Consider the following 20,802-nt stretch of genomic DNA (forward strand, 5'->3'; position numbering starts at 1 on the left):
GCATCCTTGAGAATCCTTACTTCAGAAGTGCACACGTATATCTTTTACGGAGTCATCAAAAGATTGGAATTGACCACCTTAAGCGGGTAATACGGTTGAGGATAAAGGGGGAATGCAGGTGGCGTGACGTTTTAGCAATCACTTCTTTGTAAGGAGGAGAAGCGACAAGATGAAGCCTTGGAAGTATACCCTGGATATCTGCAGGTATATAAAGGTGGCGCCTTTGCTCGCCGACCCGTAAGGTGTCCTTGCCAGAGACGCTGGTGGATCTCAAGACCTAAGAACAGAAGACGAAGTTGATTTATGTCACACGTTTCGTTTACACGGATTTGGTGTGCCAGTGGGTTCAGCTGAAGTGACTCGATCCGGTAGCAGTGATCCATATTTTGGTTTTCGTCGGCTGACAAATTGTTTTTCTTCGTATTCACCAGCGTTCCATCTACAATATCATCTCCAAGGATACCATCCGGAGATGGTCTACATCCTTTTCATCGTCTGCGTGGCTGCACTCAAAGTTTTCAAGAAAACAACTCCAAATGGTTCGATTTCGTCGTATATACGACGATAGTAGTCAAAATATTACCTTTTCCCATTAATTGAGCATCAAAATATAACTTAATGATAAGAATCTTACACAATAACTTTTTAAGTCGTAAAATACGGGAAATTTTATATATTAATCACATGTGCATATTTTCATTCGCAAATCTGTTAAAATTTTATTTAATATCTTTTGTCGGAAATTTAAACTAAAAAATCGAAAATTGGGTCGCAATTACATATGTTTTTTTTAGAAGATACAAATTTGGAACACCGATCAGATTTCCCGAATTGCGAAGACCTGATTTACGACTTGATGCTTGCTGACTGCTTGATGAATGAAGCTTAATATTTTCTAGGAATGAGTGAAATTAATGCCACCTAATCCCATTAAAGTCCTTCGAAATATATTTGCTTGTTGAAGTAGAGTAGTGCCTGGGATTTTAATTTTTTTCTAATTATTAGTTTTACAGAGCAAAAGGGAGTTTCTTTTGTATTTACCCCATTGTAAATTGCTTTACTATCGGTTGGGAATATTATTTACGAGGGGTCATAAGTTTTCTACAGCTAAATGATCTGATATTATTACCACGAATCTTGGTAGTTATTCGCGCCAAGTAAAAATTTCGTTGATAAAAATAACATACTTGACCCGCATTCGTTTCGGAATCTCACGATTGCTTATCAAACATGCCTCCATTTAAATTACCGTTAGGTAATCTTTCGAATTGAATCTCAAAGGGAGCATTTGATAAATCATGGTTCAAATCGGAGTGTGTTATACAATATTTTTCTACAGCATATTTCATCCCTTGCTTGCTTGAATGTGTGTACCCATGGGCGTATCTACGTCAAAAAATTCATTCATTCATGTTGTTATTCGTGACCGCAAGCGTAATTTTTCGTCTCATTTAACCTCAGCTTCCGCGTCCTCAAGATTTCGGCGGGCATCAATAGGCATACGGAGATTTTCCTCAGGCTTTACACGATAAAATCCTATGGGGTGTATCTTTGGTATAACCTCACACACAACGAATAACTTCCGTCGTATTTCGTGTAATGTGCCACGTCAGTGACCCAAGCGCATTCCCTGAGTAATAATTTCGGCTTCATACCCCCGCGTACGATAAAAATACTTCGCTCTCGGAGAATGCACGCTTCTTTATGGCTAACGCGTTATGCTTTTTTTGTGGCTTACGCAGTCAGCCTTTTAAAAATATTGGAGCCAATCGTTTTCATTCTAACGCGCTTCCCTCATGAAATACCAAGAACCTTGAAGTTTTGGGGCAATGCAGAGCCATAAAAAAGAGCAAAGGGTAATGCGACGTTGTAGATGAATCTTATCAGTCATACGTGTTCATTAATAAAGGGCATTGCTTCAATTGAATTTTAACCTTCCAATATCATACTTGTCAATAATAATAAGCAGAAACCGTAAAATAAACTTCGCAAAAAATAGCCTATGTTTTTGTCAAAGTGTTCATGACTTCATAATTAAGTTTAAATTGTAAATATTCTCATCAACGCAGAGAAAAAATGTCTGACTGGCTTAAGCTCATTATTTTGTGTTTAGAACGCGAAGGTCTTCCGAAAAAGACCTACATGAGCACAAAAGACGGTGATAAATGAATATTTCTAAATGTACTCCTAATAACTTTTTATATAGACCATTAAATTTAATTGCACTATTCTCATTTTACGATGCTCAACTGAGGTTTCCTTTGTGAATATACTGTAATAAAAGCATGTAATGATGGGTTTTAACATAAAGTCATTTATTTTAACTTTTTTCCTGGAAATTATATCGAATAACTTTTGCTATAAGTGTTTTGAGCATTGCTTTGAGGGTGAGACCCTGTGAAGAAATTTACATTAAATAATTACTTGTATCTTCATTTTAAGTATTAATGAATTGTAATAATGAATATGATTCTAATTTTCCTCATTTTGCTAAGCGATTTCACTCGATTATTTGAATCTGAGAGTAGAATATTGGTGAAATTATAGTTACTTTAAAGGTTGAGCCTTATTTAGAATCCCGAGACTCCTTCCTGAAGATCTTGATTGTGCCTGATTTCCTACTACCCATGGTTCTCCCACGAAATATAAGGAATATTGCCTCAATTACCTAATTTTTATGCGATATCATATGAGTGCATGAACTAATACAATGATTTTCAGTAAAATGTGAATCGGTTTGAATCCACATGGAATGACCACATAACGTAATGCAAATGAGTCATAAAATAACTTGTCCTTTTATTGCTGTGCCTCTGCGGTGGAATTCGCTTTTTTATACCTACCTCATTTTTTTACTCTCGTTTCAGTGAAATAATACCGTAACGCTGAGTATTCCAATGCTAGATAACTTCAAATTTCAAAAGCTTCATTTTTTTAACATTAATGCATAACTTTTTTCGATATTTCAACAGGCAAAGTCACTGTCTATTTGGAAAAACGAGAGTTCGTGGACCACCTGGAAAGCATCGACCCTATCGATGGAGTTGTTGTGGTCGAATCAGATTACCTTAAAGGGCGCAAAGTGTTTGGCCAGGTAAGGATTCTTAATTTTCGGAAATGTCCCAACTACCAACACATTTTTTTTAATGCAAAAGCAATAGCTAACCACGATAGCAATGGAAATATTTGGCTGTATGAATATTCGGGCAAAGGGACTGAAGTCCTCGAGAATCAATTTCCTATTGGGAGTGAATAGCTTCAAATTGACTCAGTGTCTTGTGGCGTGGTATAGCGAAATTCAGTTTCAGATGCAACCTAGTGTGATCCACGTAATTTTTGGCATGACTTCTTCACTCGAAAGTTCGTGCGGTTCTTTACAGATTTTTCCGATTTTACAAAGTCGTGGTCATTTTTCTGTTGGGGTAATTTTTCCATTGAGTTTTCACGATAGGAATTTGCCTAGGCATGGCGGACGAGTTTTCACCAAAGATTTAATTATACCATGACCCTTCACAAAGATTTGAATCGATTAAATTCATTTTTCTACCTTTTACGAAAGACATTTTTTTGCATCCAATTACCACTAGTAATTAGTGGAGGTGAATTCAATGAAAACCTAGTCAAAGTAAAAAAACCTTCAAGCCTTTATAGATAACACTTCTCGACTAATCAGGTATAATGCCAAGTTTTAACTCTTAATTTAGTTCTGCCTATGCCTTCATTAAACGTCTCACATCGATTGAATGGACTTAAGTATATGACACCTTTGTTTGAATTTACGAAGCATCATGTGTGTGGGCTATTTTCCGCATTCAATTAAACTTATTCTGAAAAGAGTTAACATGCAGAGTGGTGTGGGCTCCAAGCAGATTTAAAATAAGCCCACACCAAAATTGGCTCCTGGTTTTAGTGTGCTTTTTCAGCTCGGCTAATAGACTGTCTACCTTCTTACATTCTACCCATAAAATCTGTTTTGCATTATCAAGAGCTTTATAAGTAATATTAATAATAATAATAATGTCGTTTATTTTCGTAGGCACTGGGGCCCATGAGAAAATAAAAGTACAGCTTTCTACATTTCCATCTTGGTAGATAAATAGAAGTAAAAAAGTAAATAAATATAATTACAGACAAATGCAACCAGTGCAGATCGCCGAGAGCATGAAAAAACAATACAATATTTTCAAAAATAAATAAATAATCGCACTTAGATATAACAAACTAAATACAAGAATTTAAGGTGACAATACATCATGGCAATTATGACAAACAAACATTTTTTTAAAGAAACCATAACATTAGGATAACACTGTTATTTAGCACAATTCCAAATTTATTTGACAATTTATTCACATATGTATCAAAAAAATAACAATAACAATAATAAGAAGAATTAGGCTAAACATGAATATAAACAAAAGAAATTCAACTTGAGGTTGAGGAGGCATTCTTCAGAAACCCATACGTGCTATGTTAAAACCTATTGATATTTGTATTGCTGACTTTTACACCACCCAACTGCTTGCACATGTATAGAAGTTTTGAGATATCGTGCTGAAATTTTTACTTTCTCTGCGCACAGATATGATTTCAATGCTTATTTTTGACAGGTGACACTTACCTATCGCTTCGGGCGGGAGGAGGATGAAGTCATGGGGGTGAAATTCAGCAAGGAGTTCGTGGTAGCCAATGGCCAGATGGTGCCCTCTAAAGACTCCGACAAGGACCTTACCCAGGCGCAGGTAAATAGCATTTTTAATAGTAGAATAGCTAAAAGCCTTGAATTTGATTATGCAAGGGTAAAATTTGGTACAGCCCTCCCTTCGACCAATGCATTAAATCGAATGCTTGCCAAAATGGTACCTATAACTGATGATTTCAGGTTCCAATTTCTCCATATTTCCGGTGCAACCGCGTCGGTTTGTTGGTGATGACAACAGTTTCGCTGGCACTGCTGCCAGCGTCTTCAGGTCGAAGATGATGCCGGTCCACGATTTTCGTCCTCCTTATATAGGGGGTCAGTCCCGCCAGTTGTGGCTGCCGCTCTCCTATTGGTCCGCCTAATGAGCCTCCTCCAATGGGCATCCAGATGGTAGCCGTCGTCTCTGTTAAAATTGTCCGTCCGGGCTATCTCAATGGATTCGCGGATGAGTCTGGGAAAATATCTGCCTTCTTTCACTATTATATCACTTTCCTGCCTTATATCACTGCCTTCTTTCACTATTATATCACTTTCACTATTACTATACTGTTGTCATCACCAACAAACCGACGCGGTTGCACCGGAAATATGGAGAAATTGGAACCTGAACACCGCGGAAATCTACGTAGTCACATTGATGATTTCAGGGTTAACTGTGTGAAACATTCCCGTTATGGAAATTGAAATAATTAACTTTGTTTGTTGATATATTTGAAAAAAATACGAGCCGAATTTCATGGCATAGTTACATCATCAGGTGTGACCTGACGATTGAACCATGCCATGAAGCCTGGGCTGTGATTTTCAAAAATATTAGTGAACCTGACAAAATTTATTCTTTCCTAAAATATATTGTAGTGGTTCTGCCGTCAGAGGAGAATTTCTAAAGCCACTCGAAAAAATCCTCACCTAGATGCAATAAAATCCGGAAGATAAGGTGTGTCTGAATATTTATTTATTTATAGATTCTACCCAAGATCAGGTTTTACGAAAACGACATTGTTAATAAGGGTGATGTTACACACCCACACACCCAGGCAATCATTAATGCAATAATCATCCCTCGTTAATGCAATTGGGAAAATGACTATTCTTTGAGGATAAAACAAGGGTGCTAGTTTCCCTGTTATCCAAAAAAATTAAAGAAAACCTCCTTTACCAAAAAAGTTAAGTGAAATGGATTGATCTTAATCTTAAATAACAGTGAAACACGCTTTAAGGTAAAAATGTCCCCAAAGTAAATCCTTCCATAGGTTTGGTAGATTTGTAGATTTGAAATCATTGTCTTACGTCAATAAAATCCCCTTTTATAAATGATAACTTTATGAAAGTCCTTTATTACTGCAGAGCCGTCTGGTGAAGAAGTTCGGAGCCAATGCAACGCCATTTTCCTTTAAGTTTCCATCGAACTCGCCGTCGTCCGTCATGATCCAAACAGTCAACAGCGACGACAGCAAACCCTTGGGAGTGGAGTATAGCCTCAAGACCTACGTAGGAGAACACATCGACGACAAGAGTCATAAGAGATCCACCGTCGTGATGGCTATCAAAAAGGTATAGATCCGTCCTAATTCTTTACATTCGGAGACCCTAGCACCATATCTAAAAAAAAGAATATTCCCTAATAGAACAAAATGTTGATTAAAGTACATAAATAGATTCATATTAAGTTGGTGTTTTCATAAAAGTCTTCAAGCACTTTTTTGCCTTCAAAATAACGTTTTCTATGCATAAACTTCTTAAAAATGCTCCTCTTTAAGAAGTTTACTTTTAAGAATTTTTCATGCATTGATCACCCGCCCCCCAGTAATTATTCCCGAGCATTGGCTTGGATGGGTGAGGGTAGAGCTCACCCCAGAGTGAGCCAAAAGCGTGAGAATATGCAAAAACTCAGGGTAGGGTTCTTATCTCTAGGCCACCTATAACCACAAGGATTAATGCATTGATTGCGTTCAATTTGTTCAAATACATTACACAAGTACACAAGTAATGATAAAATATGCGTAATTTTTTTCAATCCTTTGAGTGATCCCAAACGGTTTATTTGACAATTAATCTACCCCTTTATAGGGAGTTTTTCAGGTTATAATGTGAAAATCTATCGTTTATGATTTCAGATTCAGTATGCTCCTCCAACGAGGGGTAATCGACTGCCCAGCTCACTGGCATCCAAGGGATTCACTTTCTCCCAGGGAAAGATTAACCTAGAAGTGACGCTGGATAAGGAAATCTATTACCATGGCGAAAAGGTTACCGCCACGGTTGTGGTCAGCAACTCTTCCAGAAAATCGGTGAAAAACATGAAGGTTGGCTCTTATTTACCGAGATAATAAAAATTTCTTTACAATTCTGGGCACGCATAAATATTGGTTTCAATCGTACCACCTTGCACTGTAAGAATTCTTCTGATCCCTTATTTCTTTACTGATTAAGTCTTTTTTTACTGATAAAAATCCGATCCATAATACTTTCTCATTCCATTGATAACTAAATACTGTCCGCATAAATTCATTAGCTTTTGGCTATATGCCACTAAAATCCGTAAGTTTTGGTTTAAATACTTATTTAATTAATATATGCAAAACGTAAATTTTGGAAATGTCATATTTTGTCATGGATGAAACGATTCCACAAGTTCCATATACTATCGACGCTCAAATTGAGATAATCCTCTAACGATGACATTGTTTGCATAAAGGCATTATTCCATAAATGACTTAAGTGGCCGTTTTCATAACATCATCAACAAAGTATGCGTCTATAAGAAGTGCAATACAGGTTGAAAATGAAGTATCGCCTTACGCGGATATTTTGTATTCCTGTCGTAGACAATTATTACGAACAATTTTTGGCCATTATTATTCATAGATTGTATTAAGTACTTGTTTTTGACATATCGCAGTATAATGCACATTCGGGAAAAAGTGATAGCAAGTTTTGAAGCCATCTCTTCGCACTCGATTTTTCGCCGCGACCAGCTCGAAAAGTAGGCGGCGGATCGAAGAATGGAAAAACGGAGTATCTTTATTTTTAAAGATTTATTACAATGGTCAGTTATTAAAAATATGGCAGCCCTTGTGGACTGACCAAATGAAGATAATATTTATTTTGCGTAAATTGCGGAGGACTTATTTCTCGTAAGAATTTTTTCTCCGTTTTACGAATTGCATTGCGTTATCTCCATAAATGAGATTATAAACTCTTTTGCAATAAAAAAACGTCGCGCATCTCTTCTCATTTACGCAAAAAAATGGGACTTAAAAATTAGTTTCCCCAAAATAGCAAATCATAATCATTTTTGCCATTTTTAAGTGCAAAATCTCCATAGTACTAGCTCATAAACGATTTTGCAATGATAGACGACGCACTTAGTAGAAAAAAATATGATTTGTAAATGGAGCATTTTATACGAGCACACAGAAATCAAAGAAACGAGAATAGGAGAGTACATTGGTTGCGAATCGTAACGCCAATTTGAAAGTCACGTCCTTATATTGTAGAATTAATCGATTATTCATATATTCACTTACTTGCAATACACGAACTGTATACAAAAGAATATAAAGCCAATGTACTCCCCTCTCCATCTTTCTTCTCTAGTTACTTCGTCACGATACGGGAAGAGTGACATCAGACGATTTGCAACCAATGAACGAGGGTTGCCGAGTAGGTAATGCACCACAGTTTTTTTCTCAGGCGACAACAATGCATTGTTTTCAATTGCAATGGTGCGAATATGAAACGTTGCAATGACATATGCATTATCTGAACTTTTATCGCTCCTTCAACAGATAGCGCAGCAGCAGAGCCGTTTCAAAGTGGCGTCTGTAAGTGGTGTACGTTGCAAGCAGCCGTCATTGAATTTTCACTGCAGAGAGCAGTTCGATAAAGTTTTGTGTGCGAGTATAAAATGCTACATTTACAAATCATATTTTTTTCTGCTAATTCTCATTCCATTGATATCTTTTCACTGCAGAGAGACTGTAGGGAATATTAAAAAAACGTATGTGAAAAAGCCTATGGAGTATCTGCTGTTAGTAGGAGTAAGGCTAGTCGCTGGGCTCAAAGTACGAGGACATCAGATGACGGTTCGGCGGTGCTCCACGATTAGCAGCAGTCGGAGCCAAGGGCGTACCCAGGATCAAAACTAGAGGGGGGCCGTGGTTGTTCAAGTGTAGCACAGAAAAGGTTAAGGAAACTAAAATTTCAAGAAAACTATAACAGCGCTTCATTAGTTTTTAAAATTGTTTGCTCAAAAATAAAATATTTTTGAGCGAACAATTTATTATATTTTTATTTTTATTACATAATTTGTACAAATATCACTTTATTTGGATTTAAAGTAAATTTGTTCAAAATTTTCGTTTTGAACTACATTTACTTTTCCTTTTAGGGGGGGGGCAGTTGTCCCCTACTGCCCCTCGCCGGGTAAGCCCATGGTCGGAGGTCAGAACAAGGATTGGTACTAAGAGGGCATACTCGCCAAAAATTCTCTTTCTCATTCACATCTTGAGGAAGGCCGTAGAACGAGACGGAGATTTCGTGTAAAAATACGGTGTATAGTTAAAAAATCATTCTTTCGTGTGTGCAATCCTCATTATGCGCAAAGAATAAATGCGAAAGATAAAAAATATGATGCATTACTTCATGGGTAACCCTCATATTTTATATTTTTAACATAGTTATCTAACGCGCCTGAAGAAGTATTAACTTCAAAGTTGGTGGGAGTCCTTTATAAAAATTAACTCATAGTATTGATTAAAGGTCATGGTGATCCAGCACTGCGAGGTGACCATGGTGAATAACCAGTTCTCGAAAGCCGTAAGCAGCATGGAGACGAAAGAAGGCTGCCCCATCACTCCGGGTGCTTCCCTTACGAAGACCTTCTTCTTGACTCCGCAAGCCTCCTCCAACAAGGACCGCCATGGCATCGCTCTTGACGGCCACCTCAAGGTATTTCACACCGGGAGAGCATATATATACTACGTATAATACCCACTTCCGACCACTGACTAATTCATACCAATATTTGGGGTGAACGAGACGAGATACGACAAAAAGTCATTGAATCGACCCCTCTAAAATCCATCCCTCTTATAAGAGATTAACGAAAGTTAATTCCCTAAGAAGGCAGTGTTCTACATACTCTGTAAATGGAATTTACTTCGAATTACATATTCACTCAAAATTTCTTGGCGATGAAGAATTCATTACAATGTAGCTCATGTTTTTATCTTAACTTTAACCGCCCCTACGAAGCAATATTTCCGTTTTTCTAATAAATTTCGTATGCTATGTCGCACTGGCAACATATGTTAATGTGGATTTCAAATAAAACTGTGAAATTTTAAGTTAAAAATGTGATTTTCATGAAACAACTGACTAAATGAGGTAATTTATCGAAATAATTTTATACTTCATGCATGTGCATAGATTCAGCCATCTGATAAAAAATCATATTGCTCTATCTTGATTGAAATTAAATACTTAAAAAGTAAAAATGAAATTGCTGCACTGAAACCAATGCTTGACTTATGGAACACCATGGGGGTCCCCGGTGATCCCAGTTTCAACGAACTAAATGACGTATACATAAACCTTCATGTTGAAAAACTACATGAATTTACTTAATTTCATGCTGATTGGGAAACATTGGTGGAGTATATTGATCTTGGATAAACCACCCTATTCTTTAATATGGATCCAACCCTTCTTTTGAATAGACTAACAAATTCAGGCGCAACAGAGCCATTTTCAAGGAATGAGACACCCATTATAAACCATAAATGATTGCATATTTCCTTGAAATACAATGGTTTCGGTTGAAAGTACACGAATAAATTGGAGTCATTGGAAAAACATTCTCAGAATACTTCAAAATAATAATGTATATTTATGTGTCCACCATTGTAATTATGTTCCATACTTTTATTTATATATGTACCATTTATGTATGCCCACCCCGTTCAAATCCCGGTGGTGGCAGAGAATTTTCAGAGACTACCCGATCCCTGCTTGAATGTTGTGTCGAGGACATTTCAAGCGCAACAATTCGTCCGTCGGATGGGACGTTGAGCCGTGCTCCCCTTGGCGCCTTTCATTAAGAGCAGGCTAACGCTGGGTTTCTCTCCACCCTCTTGGCGCAAATCACCACAGCTGTCGGTCGTCTCCTCCAAATGCCATGCCATATTTGTGTATGAATTACTTAATGTATCATAGGCTATTCGATTTTTCTCCCTTTCCAGGACGATGACGTGAACCTTGCTTCATCCACGTTGGTCCCCGAAGGGCAGGCTCCCCATGAGGCGATGGGTATCATCATCTCGTATTCAATGAGGGTTAAGCTCCACTGCGGAACTCTGGGAGGCGAACTACAGACAGACGTACCGTTCAAGCTCATGCACCCTGCGCCAGGTTAGTGTATATGTACTTCGATCCATTTTCCACATCTTCACTGAGCCAACATTCCTCGTTTTTCTGGCCTTTTCTGGCCCGTGCCCCCGTGGCCTTCCCTAAATCCGCCTATGTTTACCAGCCACGTCTATTCTTAATTCGCACGCATTTTTTGATCTAATAATTCTTTAACGACTTATTTTCTTGCATTTCATTGAATATTTTAGTATAAATTCATTCTTTTATCTTCCCTTTTCGTTGTTATTCAAGGCAACGGTAAATTTCTAAGTGTGCTTTGCAAGTTTATTGAATCTTCCCATAGTGCATGGAAGGCTTTCAGTGAGCAGATAAAAGAGGGAAAGGGGAGAATTTTCTGCATGAGAGCTCAAATGAATGCATCAAAGGCTTTAAATAATTATTAACTAATGCTCCAACATTCTCGTGACCAGCGCGAACTGCGATTGGGAGAGATGAGTTGCTCATGCCAGTGTTCCGATTGGAAATTTCCCAGAAAAAATAGAATGACGATCCGGACTTCGAATAATATGATATCAGAAAGGAAGCTGATATTCTCGCAGTCCGCAAGCGGGGACACGATTGTTACTGGGATAATGTTTCCTCCACAGTGCTTACAAAATCGCAAAGATTAATGACTAGTATCTTTATCAACCAGGATAGTGTTCCAGTTAATTTTTCATCCTTTCATACTCCTCCGTTGATGACCGTCAGGTTGAATGAAAATTGAACTTTGTTTTTCCACATATATTAATTTAATCACGACCGCGGTTTCGACGCACTGCGTCATCCTCAGGCATGAGGATGGGCCTGAGGATGACGCAGGCATGGAGATGAGGATGGGCCTGAGGATGACGCAGGCATGGGGATGAGGATGGGCTTGAGGATGACGCAAGCATGGGGATGAGGATGGGCCTGAGGATGACGCAGTGAGTCGAAACCGCGGTCGTGATTAGATAAATAGGTATATGTGGAAAAACAAAGTTCAATTTTTATTCATCATGAGTAAATTCCACAAAGTGACGCCTCAAACCATCAACTTCGATAACCGTGAGGTTTTCCGGCTAGTGATTTTGTCGCTTTTTGTATTCCCATTCTCATTCCCCAGCGTCCATTTTTCCTATAGCTATCCGTCATGATCTATATCGGACATTTCCTTTACAGCCTGACTTCCTCACTTAAATTTTTCTACATACAGACTCTCTGTCTAATCCGTATTTTCTTTGAAGGTTTTTCTCACCTCCCACCATGTCTTAAAATCATCTCCTCCATCCTCTTCCATACTCACATCTCTATTGCCGCCAGTCTGATCTCATCCTCTTTCCTCAGCGTCAACGTTTCCGCACCTTAAAGCGCTACCCTCCAGGCTGAACTCTCCGCTAGTGTCCATGCACGAACAAAATGATCTTCGCATCAGTTTTTTTTTCTATTCGTAAACTTCTGCTTTTCTGAAGATATTGTCTATTTCGATTTTCTTAAAGCTCTACCTATTTTACTCCAATGCGCTTTTCAACGTTTAGACTCGTAAATGTTTATTATTTTTTTTCAAATATCTTCAAATATTGTATATTTTCCGTCCCTTGTCCAAATACTCCCAATGGCACAACTTGGAATGTATATTGCCCGTGGTTGTATGATCTTAGGTTTTCCCAGCGTATCAGATGCAGAAAAGTTTCTCGGGTTTTCCACCGGTTGATGTCGTCCATGTCTCCCGACGTTTCGAGCAGCGACTTGCTGATCATCCTCAGGGGATCTTCCGTCGGGAGACATGGACGACATCCACCGGTGGAAAACCCGAGAAGTTTTTCTGCACATATGTCGCCCTTGTTCTGCGGATCTGATTCCACTCGTTTATACTTATCCATTTCTTTCTACAGGGACTGCCCAAGGCACGGGTGGTGGTAATCAGACCGCTGTCGCAAAGCCAGCCCCCGCCCAATACGCCAACACGGATGACGACGACAACATCGTATTCGAGGAGTTCGCCCGCCTTCGACTCACCGCAGACCAGTGAAAGTTCAACCAGAATACTTCCCTTGTGACCGATTATTATTCACATCTTACCTATTTCGAAGCAACAGGGTAAAGAGAAGGTCTAGAGGATTTTATCGCACTCATAAAGAAGCCTAAATGAATTATTACTTGGCCTCAGGGTAACTTTGCAGTAAATGGATTTCCATGTCCAAAGGATCGATCTTTTCGGATGTAAAATACAGTATTATTTCCAAAAATCAGCTGCCAATTAGGTCTGACTTTTAAGGGACGCAGTATGCACCTATTAATTTTTAAATTTGCTCACCCTGTTTCACCATCTTCCGTTTTTGGTAATGGTCTGCCACTCTTCATTCTATCCATGACCTCGGCTCTCTTCCTAGCTATTCCATGCTTACCTGACATCCATCCCTCAAACGCAGTGTTTAATAGCCCCTCCCACGATCAATGCAAAAGAAATATGGCGATTTTCCACAAATTTATTTAATGAAGCTCCACGCGTTGGGACCGATCGGTCATTATCAAGTACATTATTATTATTAATGTAATTGATAATTGATTTACTAGATATTAGTATTATTGAATTTCAAAATGACCTCACGGTCGTGCTTCGTTAATTAAATTTGTAGAAAATGGGCATCTCTCTTTTTCTTTAATCAGGTGCCATTCCACTATATCTCGCTTGCCTTTGTAACTTTTATCCCCTCCCACCTAGCACCAACTCTATCCATATCCTCTGCCTTCTCCCCATCCCTTATGTCGGATCTGGTTGATATGGTGACTAGAGAGTTGGCTCCAAACCCTATGGGCCCGGCATTAGGTCACGGAGGAGGAGATTTTTTAAAAGACATCCCTTGTCTATCCCTTCTTGAGTGTTTTGCTTAGGGTACTTCAATTTGAGCCCTCCCTCCGTTGAATGGGATTTATGGCAGTGATAATTTTTGGCATCTTTCTTAATGAGCAGGCCAATTCTAACACCAGATTTCTCTAAATACCACCTTCCCTTACGGCCCAGATGGCCTTAGCTGTCGGTCGTCGAATGTCTACCTAAATCTCCCACAGCAATCTTCTCACCTGACTAAAGATTCAGCTAATCTTTGCCCATTTCCAATGTTTCCATCTCCTTTATTACATTCAACTTCTCAGTCACCTCGTTCGCTTTGAGCCAATTATCATTCTCCTTTCTCAGGGTTTACTATTTTTTACCTTACATTATTACTATTTAACTCCTTAAAAGGCACTATACAAAGATTCTCTTCACATTTCCAATTCAGTATCTGTCTCCTTATGCCTTTTCGATGGATAAATTTCTCCTTTAACTCCTTCTGTTCTATACAGGGTAGAGAAAAATTTTGTCAAGAAATTTTAACCCTGGGTAGCTGATGCCATTAGGAACCAAAAGTACAAATGATGTTTAGGTCGAAAACGCACCATTTTTAAACAATACAAACTTTGTGCCGAGCGCTCCGATTGGCCGCGAGTTTGCCCTGTTGCCGGATGTCTTGGATACATTGCGATCTCCGGAAGACAAAGCATTCAGTCATGAGTTGTCCAGTGCATCCGGAAACTGGGGAAACTCTAGGCGCTAAAAGGCTAATCTGAGCGCTTTGCTCAATGTTTCTGTAGTGGTTCATTTTCGACCTGAACATCATTTGTGATTTTTTTTCCTTCTGGTAACAGCTATCCTGGGTTAAAAGTTCGTGACAAAATTTTTCTTCCCCCTGTATACACTCTCAGATTGTCCATTGCCTCACCGATGCTCTACAAACATTTATTACAGACTGTTGTACATGCTTTCAGTTCACATTCGTACAATATTAATGAACTCCGCTTTTGCCACCACGAACTAACTCTACTTGCCAGCATTGCTTCTTCAATTTCATTTTTTTTAATTTCGCTGTAAGATGTCTTGGAGTATATGCTTATGAGAACTTCACAATAATCGGTTATAAATAATTCTACCAGAGTTTTTACTCTGATGTTCTCCGCGAATGGTTTTTAATGCCCAAATGAAGCTCTAAGAGGTTATTCAGAAGAACAATCCACAAGTGGATATCATACTTGAGAGAACGCGTCACCCTCGCTCTTACGGCTGTTTTCCGTGGCGTATTACCCCTTAAACATTTATGTTGTAATCTTTAAATTTTCTGTTTGCCCTGGTCAACATTTGCTTGTATCTCAAATTTGAAAGCTTTTCCTCGGCGTTTTCACAAATTGTAATCAATGATCTGAAATGCAAGAAAATGTAGACAAAATTGTACCGTACACACAATTGTCAAGACGGTAACGAGTAATGCATCACAAAAAAGGAATAATGCGACCTTTTGAGAGGGATTACTACTTAACTTAGAGCTGTCTAACGCCCAAGGTAACAACTTATTTGGTATTAACTAAGATCTGTGCGGTGAATATGATTATTGAATGATATATGAATATAAATACACTGATATGCACACGATTGACGCTCATGGCCGCTAATTATGGTTTGTATGAATCGAGCCATGTTGTTTTTAAATTCAGGTCATATTCAATATAAGCATCCTTCATCATCGAAAGAAGTAAAAGAAGAATACCGTTAATGTGATGGACAGCGAGAGGGCAAAGCTGAAATTCCAAATTAGTGATAACTATTAAGACGCCAAAGACTCCAGTAATTACGCACCTAACTTCGCTTACCTTAGTGTATTTATTTTTGAATAGCGCCATATTTTCACGCTGGCTTTGAATGTAACAAAAGCTTATAGAAAGATTTAATGAATGTAAAATAAAATAGTTATTCGCTACTTCACTCTGAAAATTGGATTGGCATGAGCTTTCGCTCGAGTTGCCAATGACGTATAATATGATTTTCGAACGATACAATTTTCTACCACTCGAGGCCAAGTGATAACTCCTGGTTTGAAATGCAATTTTCTGTCTTGCAGCAATCTTTACTTCATGAAATCCTGTAAAACTTTCACTGAAATAAAACTTAATACAGCAATTACTTGTTTGTATCCATTTTACCAAATCGTGCAAATATTCTTTCTTCATGTGTTCCATGAGACAATGTAAAATGTACCGAGCTCAAGTGTAAAGAGAAGGCCAAATAAGTTACAGAATTTGATGAAATAATCTAAGAGTAGATTAACTTCCTTGGCAAATTCCATTTCCGGGTTTGCAAGATGCATGAATTTTTTTCGGAATTCATGTGTAGCTAAAATGAGGTTTTGCATAGTAAACTCCTCAAATCTATGCACTTCTCCATTAAAGTGTATGTTAATTTGTTTAATTTATCGAGAATAAAGTGAAACTTTTCAAAATCTTCATTTATAGCGGGGTTTTGGTTTATTTTTCCGTTGAGAGAAGACATCATTATTATCTGATAAGCATTTTTTTATTTTTCTGCGTGGGTTCACATTGTTGATGTAGGCTGTGTAAGTACCCTTGGACAGGTAATCTTCTATGGATATACACTCAACCATTTAATACTGTATTTCATGTAAATTTAAACTGTTTTTTTTTTAATTTTTCATTGGTAAAAAGTTTATAAGCCCAAATCATAACTTATATCGACTTGGTACCTTTTTTAATAACAATGTTAGTCAAGACTGCTTCCATCCACTTTCGCAGCAAGCTTTCTTTTCCTTTGGGGTTTCTTTCGTCGGCTATTTCTTAAAATGAGTTTACCGGTTACGGGTTATTATTATCGTAAATTTTTCAGCTATCCAACCCTAACCTGTCCCTTGAATGTGTAGTACTCTCACCGATATGCGTTGGTTAGCATGTATAAGTGGAACACAAAAACCAGAATTTTTGGAGTACCTTTAATTGTAAAAATTAAATAAAAAAATCATGAAATCACACCCTTTTAAATAAATTTTTTTTGATTAAATTGCTATAAAAATTGATATCTAATCGTGTAGGGAGCCGAATGCGGCCTTCGGGTTGCAAACACCTGTGGTACATCATATTTATCAGTGTGTTTATGATCTTTGGGCAATAGCTGCTCCGGCGAGTTAAATGTAAGGGGGAAGGCCGAAAATAAACCAAAACGCCGGTATAAACTTGACACGGGGACTTGCTCCCAGGTTGCTTCTCTGCTACGCTATCTATAAACTTCTTTCTCTGTCCACCAGAAGTGTTTCGTCTTCATAGTACAAATACTATACAAGAACTCTCTGTTTGGCTGGGGATAGAGCTGATGCAAACATTGAAACTCAAGCATCAGTTTTATACTGGATTATGAGAATAACCAATGAAATACTTGCGAATAGATTTTATTAAAACCCAAATACTTCTTCATGTTCGTGAGTAAACTTGTAATGGAAATGAAGTTACACGTGAAAATAAGAACATATGAACAAACGCTAACGTCATAATCAGACAATCATTACCATCATATGATCTCGACTGCTACAATTAAATATTGGCCTCTTGGGATGTAGTCGTAAATTCTTCTTGTTGATATTTGCGCTGAGGTATTTTTACGTTCATTGGAGCTAAAGAGGAAGAGAATACTATGGCTCCTTCATGCATCTGCTCGAGCACCTTACGTCTAACAAAAGAGGTTGATTGGGTCAACCCTCTTAGTGACACGGGCCCATATGTATGTCAGCTCTTGTTTCAATGTATTTGAATATTATAGCCAACAAATAATTTATTCATAGTAAAATAAAATGAAACATAGCATTGATATGTAAAATAATAACTTCATATAAAGTTTTTTTTTATAAAGTACTGCAGAATCCTAAATTTACGACAGCTTTTTTCTCAAGTAGCAACAAATTTTCTGTGGTAGTACTACAATTAATAACTCGCCGTAATTTATACACTTTCTGCCTTAAAAATGACACAGCTAAATGAATTATTTCCTCTAAAATAACAAAAAAATATGGTTCTCCCTTCCCCTTCCGGAGGAGCCACTACCTTTTTTCGGGTACTTGTTCGAGTTAATACTCAGGCATAGAAGTGTATCCCACACCACTTCCAAGCACATCATTATTTAATGCTCAAGAGCCCGTTAAAAAGTGTTCGTCGCCACTTGCCCCACGTTCTTTTCAAACACCTGTCATAGGGGTCGTCATTCTGAGCGTAGTCAGCCCCTCCCCCTGTGGCCACAAATCGACGGACGGCGCAGCGGCCTTTTCACCTTTGTCTGTCGAAGCGGACGCCGCTCATTAACAATTCAACAGACATTCAGCGCTACAGGTCTCTGCGCAATCCGCCCACAATCTTAATGGGCCCCTCATGAACTTTGCGTCTGTTTCGTTGGTCACTGGTGGCAGCCGGGCAGATCGAAGACAGAGCGACGACTCGATTGGTGGAGGCGTCGGCGTGGGAGGATTCCTATTCAAGTGATTTCAACCAATGGTGAGAAAGAATGGAGATTTCTATGCGGTAAGGTGGTCAAGATCGATGGACGTGGTCACAGGTCGTCCGGCGTGCGTTACTCTTTTTTTTTATAATGACCGGTGGCGGAGTATTTGCCTTTTGAGGGGACACCTGTCCCATTGTGATTGCGGGGTTCTCGGCCACGCGTAGGTGGCCAACGCTAAACACGCGTACATTCGTAAAAAAAAAATGTGCTTAGGATGACGTGTGATTGATTTCGTCCCCATTCTGGATATCATAGGAGTGACGGCATCGCAAGAAAACAATGGGGAGGCAATCACGTGGCTGAACTTCAACCACCGCACTGGCACTATTGTCATAGGCAAAGATATTATTGGGGGCATTTCTGAGGAAGAAAGAAATAACAGCGATGAGTGACGCCATTGAATAAAAATGTCAATTAAATATTGTTCTGAAAATGTCAAAATAGGCTGTTATATTCATTCAAATTATTGAAATATTAGCCCATTTATTCATTATACGATTGTGTGATTGATGTGATCACTTAAGGATGCTAGTAATGGAGAAAGGGTTGAAATGGTTGCTGAAGGAATTTTTTTAAAGGGATGTCTGTCACTTTTTAAGATGGTGCTGAGGCGTGATTCAGCAGGTTTGACGGAAGTCAACCTCTCAGTCATAGGTTTACCATAACCAATATCATTCTCATGTTCAGCTCTTCAGGAAGATAGTATCAGACAATAATCTTCTTGAATTATTGTGCAAGTTTCCGCTGCATTGTTCATCACAGCTTTGAGATCATGCTCTTAAAATAATGCCCTGAAGTCAAAGAATGCGAGTGAAATGAGTAAAATCTTAAAGCACTCAAACACTTACAGCACACAAGCCGTAAAACAAGCTAAGTGTCCTGGGGTGCTGAATATCTCTTTTAATTAATTTTATATTAAGGTACCAGCAGGTTATATAGGCACTAAGAGGATATTAGAAATAAAATACTTACTGAATCAAGATGGTTCCTCAAACTCCTGCTTGAGATCTTGACATTCACTGTCAATTATATCTGACCTGACCAGAAAGATGTGTCAACTCGGGTCTTGCTAACGGTGTTGTCACAAATGATTTGTCTACCCGCTCTCCGCCGGAAAATCCACTTGTCACACCTTCCCCGTGTGTCCATTAATGATTCAGCGCCGTGTAGTGGCCACGTGCAACGTCCTCACGTAATGATCGGTCTATTAAATTCGATTCTCCTCTACTTTTTCCTGAAAACGGGGGGAACCGCCTACTTCATTTGCGGGTACCATAAGCCACGCCTTTCTTCCCGAAATCCCAGTTACCTCTTACCCTGCTGGTCGACTTCGCCTCCTCCGTGAGTTGAGTGGCGGCAACTGGTGACCCCACGCCGATTCTCCACTCGGGGTCAGAAGGTCTTCGTCGCCCACAGGGTCGGATCAGCCCCAGGAGATGGGTTGCTTTGGAAGTGTTGAAGTAACTGATTGCTAGCATAGCATTGCCGGCGGAAAATCATTCTTGTAGTTTTTAACTCAGCTTTCCTTTGAATCCAACTTCGGGTATCTAAGTCTTCTGCCAAAAGTTTACGGTGACATCAACTGGCGAAGTAGCATTTACCCACTACATTCTTCATAAAAGGTAATTTTTATACTCCTATTACAAATTTTTCCTCGCCGTGTTCTCAAAATTAAATCCTGTGTAGTAAGCGCATCAATTTAATTCAACGGTCAGGAATCAGAAATATGCATGTTACTACTTAAGAGGTGAAACAAATGACATTTTTTCCAATATAATTTGTGTTGATAAATTTGTAGGCTTTTAGTTCAAGTAGCCTCCCAATCCAAAGGTTTCAGGCTGGCCTTACATAGAATGTGTTATTGTAATTATTTCTGCATCTTATGAAACATTTCACTCTCTCTCATTATCTATAATTCGTTTTTGCTATTTCAGACTATTGCATTAGGTATTGAGGAAGAGGCATCACTACAAAATATTTTTGCAAAGATTTTTTTTTTGCTTTTTTAGACAATATCATTAGCAGCAAATGTGAGTTTTGAAAATTGCAAATTTTCCTGAAATCCGTCACGGACAAGTTTTAAATAAGCGCGCGACAATTGACAACATGTAAGGTTCTTTTCTTGCAAAAAAAATATTTACGAGGAATAGGAAAGGCACTGAATGTACCATTGAAACTAAGGGTCAAGCAACCCTTTGGGTCATTGAGAATACTTCTCATCGCCACCAGAGGTCACCTGAGTTGGATTTTTGGAGAAATTCGCCGGAGAATGGGTGAGTGTAACCCTTATTATTATATATTTATGCATTATGCTTATTATATTGCACCTGCAATATTTTTT

General features: G+C 38.5%; 1 protein-coding gene across 2 annotated transcripts; it reads left to right on the forward strand.

The window, feature by feature from the left end:
- Positions 1–252: 252 nt before the first annotated feature.
- LOC124161071 (arrestin homolog) lies at positions 253–16,088 on the forward strand. Of its 2 annotated transcripts, XM_046537242.1 has the most exons (9): positions 253–340; positions 432–539; positions 2,973–3,094; positions 4,611–4,742; positions 6,050–6,256; positions 6,820–7,008; positions 9,467–9,655; positions 10,948–11,116; positions 12,988–16,088. In XM_046537242.1, the coding sequence occupies exons 1-9, from the start codon at positions 304–306 to the stop codon at positions 13,122–13,124; spliced, it is 1,290 nt and encodes a 429-aa protein (XP_046393198.1). In that variant the 5' UTR covers positions 253–303; the 3' UTR covers positions 13,125–16,088. The 2 variants fall into 2 exon arrangements, with proteins under 2 accessions (XP_046393198.1, XP_046393199.1); XM_046537243.1 differs by having other exon boundaries at positions 257–539.
- The last annotated feature ends 4,714 nt before the right edge of the window (positions 16,089–20,802 follow it).

Source organism: Ischnura elegans, chromosome 6, assembly GCF_921293095.1.
Source record: "Ischnura elegans chromosome 6, ioIscEleg1.1, whole genome shotgun sequence".
In the NCBI taxonomy this organism is placed as follows: domain Eukaryota; kingdom Metazoa; phylum Arthropoda; class Insecta; order Odonata; family Coenagrionidae; genus Ischnura; species Ischnura elegans.